This window comes from Condylura cristata, unplaced genomic scaffold (genome assembly GCF_000260355.1).
Source record: "Condylura cristata isolate star-nosed mole 26May11 unplaced genomic scaffold, ConCri1.0 scaffold00025, whole genome shotgun sequence".
Classification (NCBI taxonomy): domain Eukaryota; kingdom Metazoa; phylum Chordata; class Mammalia; order Eulipotyphla; family Talpidae; genus Condylura; species Condylura cristata.
In genome coordinates, this window is record NW_004567126.1 from 32,118,882 (window position 1) to 32,120,362 (window position 1,481).

The following is a 1,481-nucleotide window of genomic DNA, read 5'->3' on the forward strand; positions in this document are numbered from 1 at the left end:
AATTGCAGACACCTGCGCAGATCCGGTGGGCAGTCTCGGGACCGACCGGTGACGACCTGGACGTCCTACCGGCCTGGCGGTGAGGGGTTGGTTTAACGCGCGCTGTGTGCACTCAGGCCAAGGCGTGGCTTTCCAAGGCCACATGAGCGGCAGGCGTCGGCCACTGCCGCCCTCGGAAGGCGACTCCACGTCTCCTCTAAATGTCACGGCTGTGACTCCATCCCAGGCCGGGCGGTTCACTGCAGATTGGGGCAAAAGGAAAAAGACGCCTGGGGGCTCAGACGTTGCCTTTAATGCCGAGGAGGTGACCGACACCCAGGCAGGAGGCAACAGCAGGCCCCGGAGCCGGCGTCCCACCACCCGTCAGGGCTCGACTCCCCTTTATACCGCGTGGGGCGGCCAGCCGAGTGCTCGGGGTTACATGCAGGAGGCGCCGCTGTGCGTGAGACAGGTCACGGTACCTGTGCGCTTTCCAGGCGTCGGCATCTGACGTCCCGAGGACGGAAGAGCCCGAATTACCCCATGTTCCTTACACCTCTTTACAGTAATTGGGATACACGTATGTAAGTATGTGGAACGCATCCAAGCAGTAGCATAGTAATAACAACAATAATGCCTGCAGATCCTCCTGGCACAAAGATATTTTAAGCACAAATGTTCACAGATGTTAATATTTTAAACCACATTTTATTTTATTTTTTAAAAACATTTATTTATTCATACAGTACTGGGGTGTAGGCCAGAGGGCCAGGGGTGGTGAGGGGTTTCACCAGAGACACAGTGGGGAGCAGAATGGGCAGATGGACGAAGTACACTGCTGAGGGGAGCAGCGGGCGGTGAGGAGAGGTCTGCTGCGTCCTGTGGGGTCATCTCTGGGGTGGGGATCGAACTCACACTGAAGCAGTTGTGGCTAGTTTGCAGCGCTGCGCTTCAACCCACTGTGCCACCAGGGAGGGCCAACTGAACCACTTTTTAGAAGCTAATGAGACAATAAACACAGAAAGTTAACTGTCATATATGTATATATATATAGTGTGTGTATATATATATACATATATATATATGTCATATATATATTGTGTATATATCCACACACACATACACACACCAACATTCAATCGCAATTAAGATTGTTGCCAATAAAATCTTAAGACAAAACCATGACTATAGAATCACTAGATTCAAGGAGTGTAGACACCTTCAAGGAAAATATAAGCGTCTTTAAATGTCTGTAATGTTCAACCAAAGGAGAAACTGGTAAGTCCACTGATTTTAATAGGGGAATTAAACCAGTGAGCAGTCAACAAAAATAGAAAGATTTTCGCTAACACAAAGGTAGTTTCAATGATCACTCAGATTTGAAATGGAAACGGGTGACCCCCTGGCTGAGGGGCTCACGGTCATGGGCAGGCTCAGTGGGGGTGAAGTTGCTCACAGAAAGAGGAGTCACAGGTGCTGACTATTTAGGTTCCGCTGGTTGA

General features: G+C 50.0%; 1 protein-coding gene across 1 annotated transcript in view; it reads left to right on the top strand.

Moving 5' to 3' along the window:
• The first annotated feature begins 1,160 nt into the window (after positions 1-1,160).
• The window catches only part of LOC101635553 (olfactory receptor 7D4-like), a 7,345-nt gene continuing 7,024 nt past the window's right edge, over positions 1,161-1,481 (top strand). The window contains exon 1 of the mRNA XM_004688982.2: positions 1,161-1,222. Within this exon, the coding sequence (XP_004689039.2) occupies positions 1,161-1,222 (62 nt within the window). The remainder of the gene's footprint in view (positions 1,223-1,481) is intronic.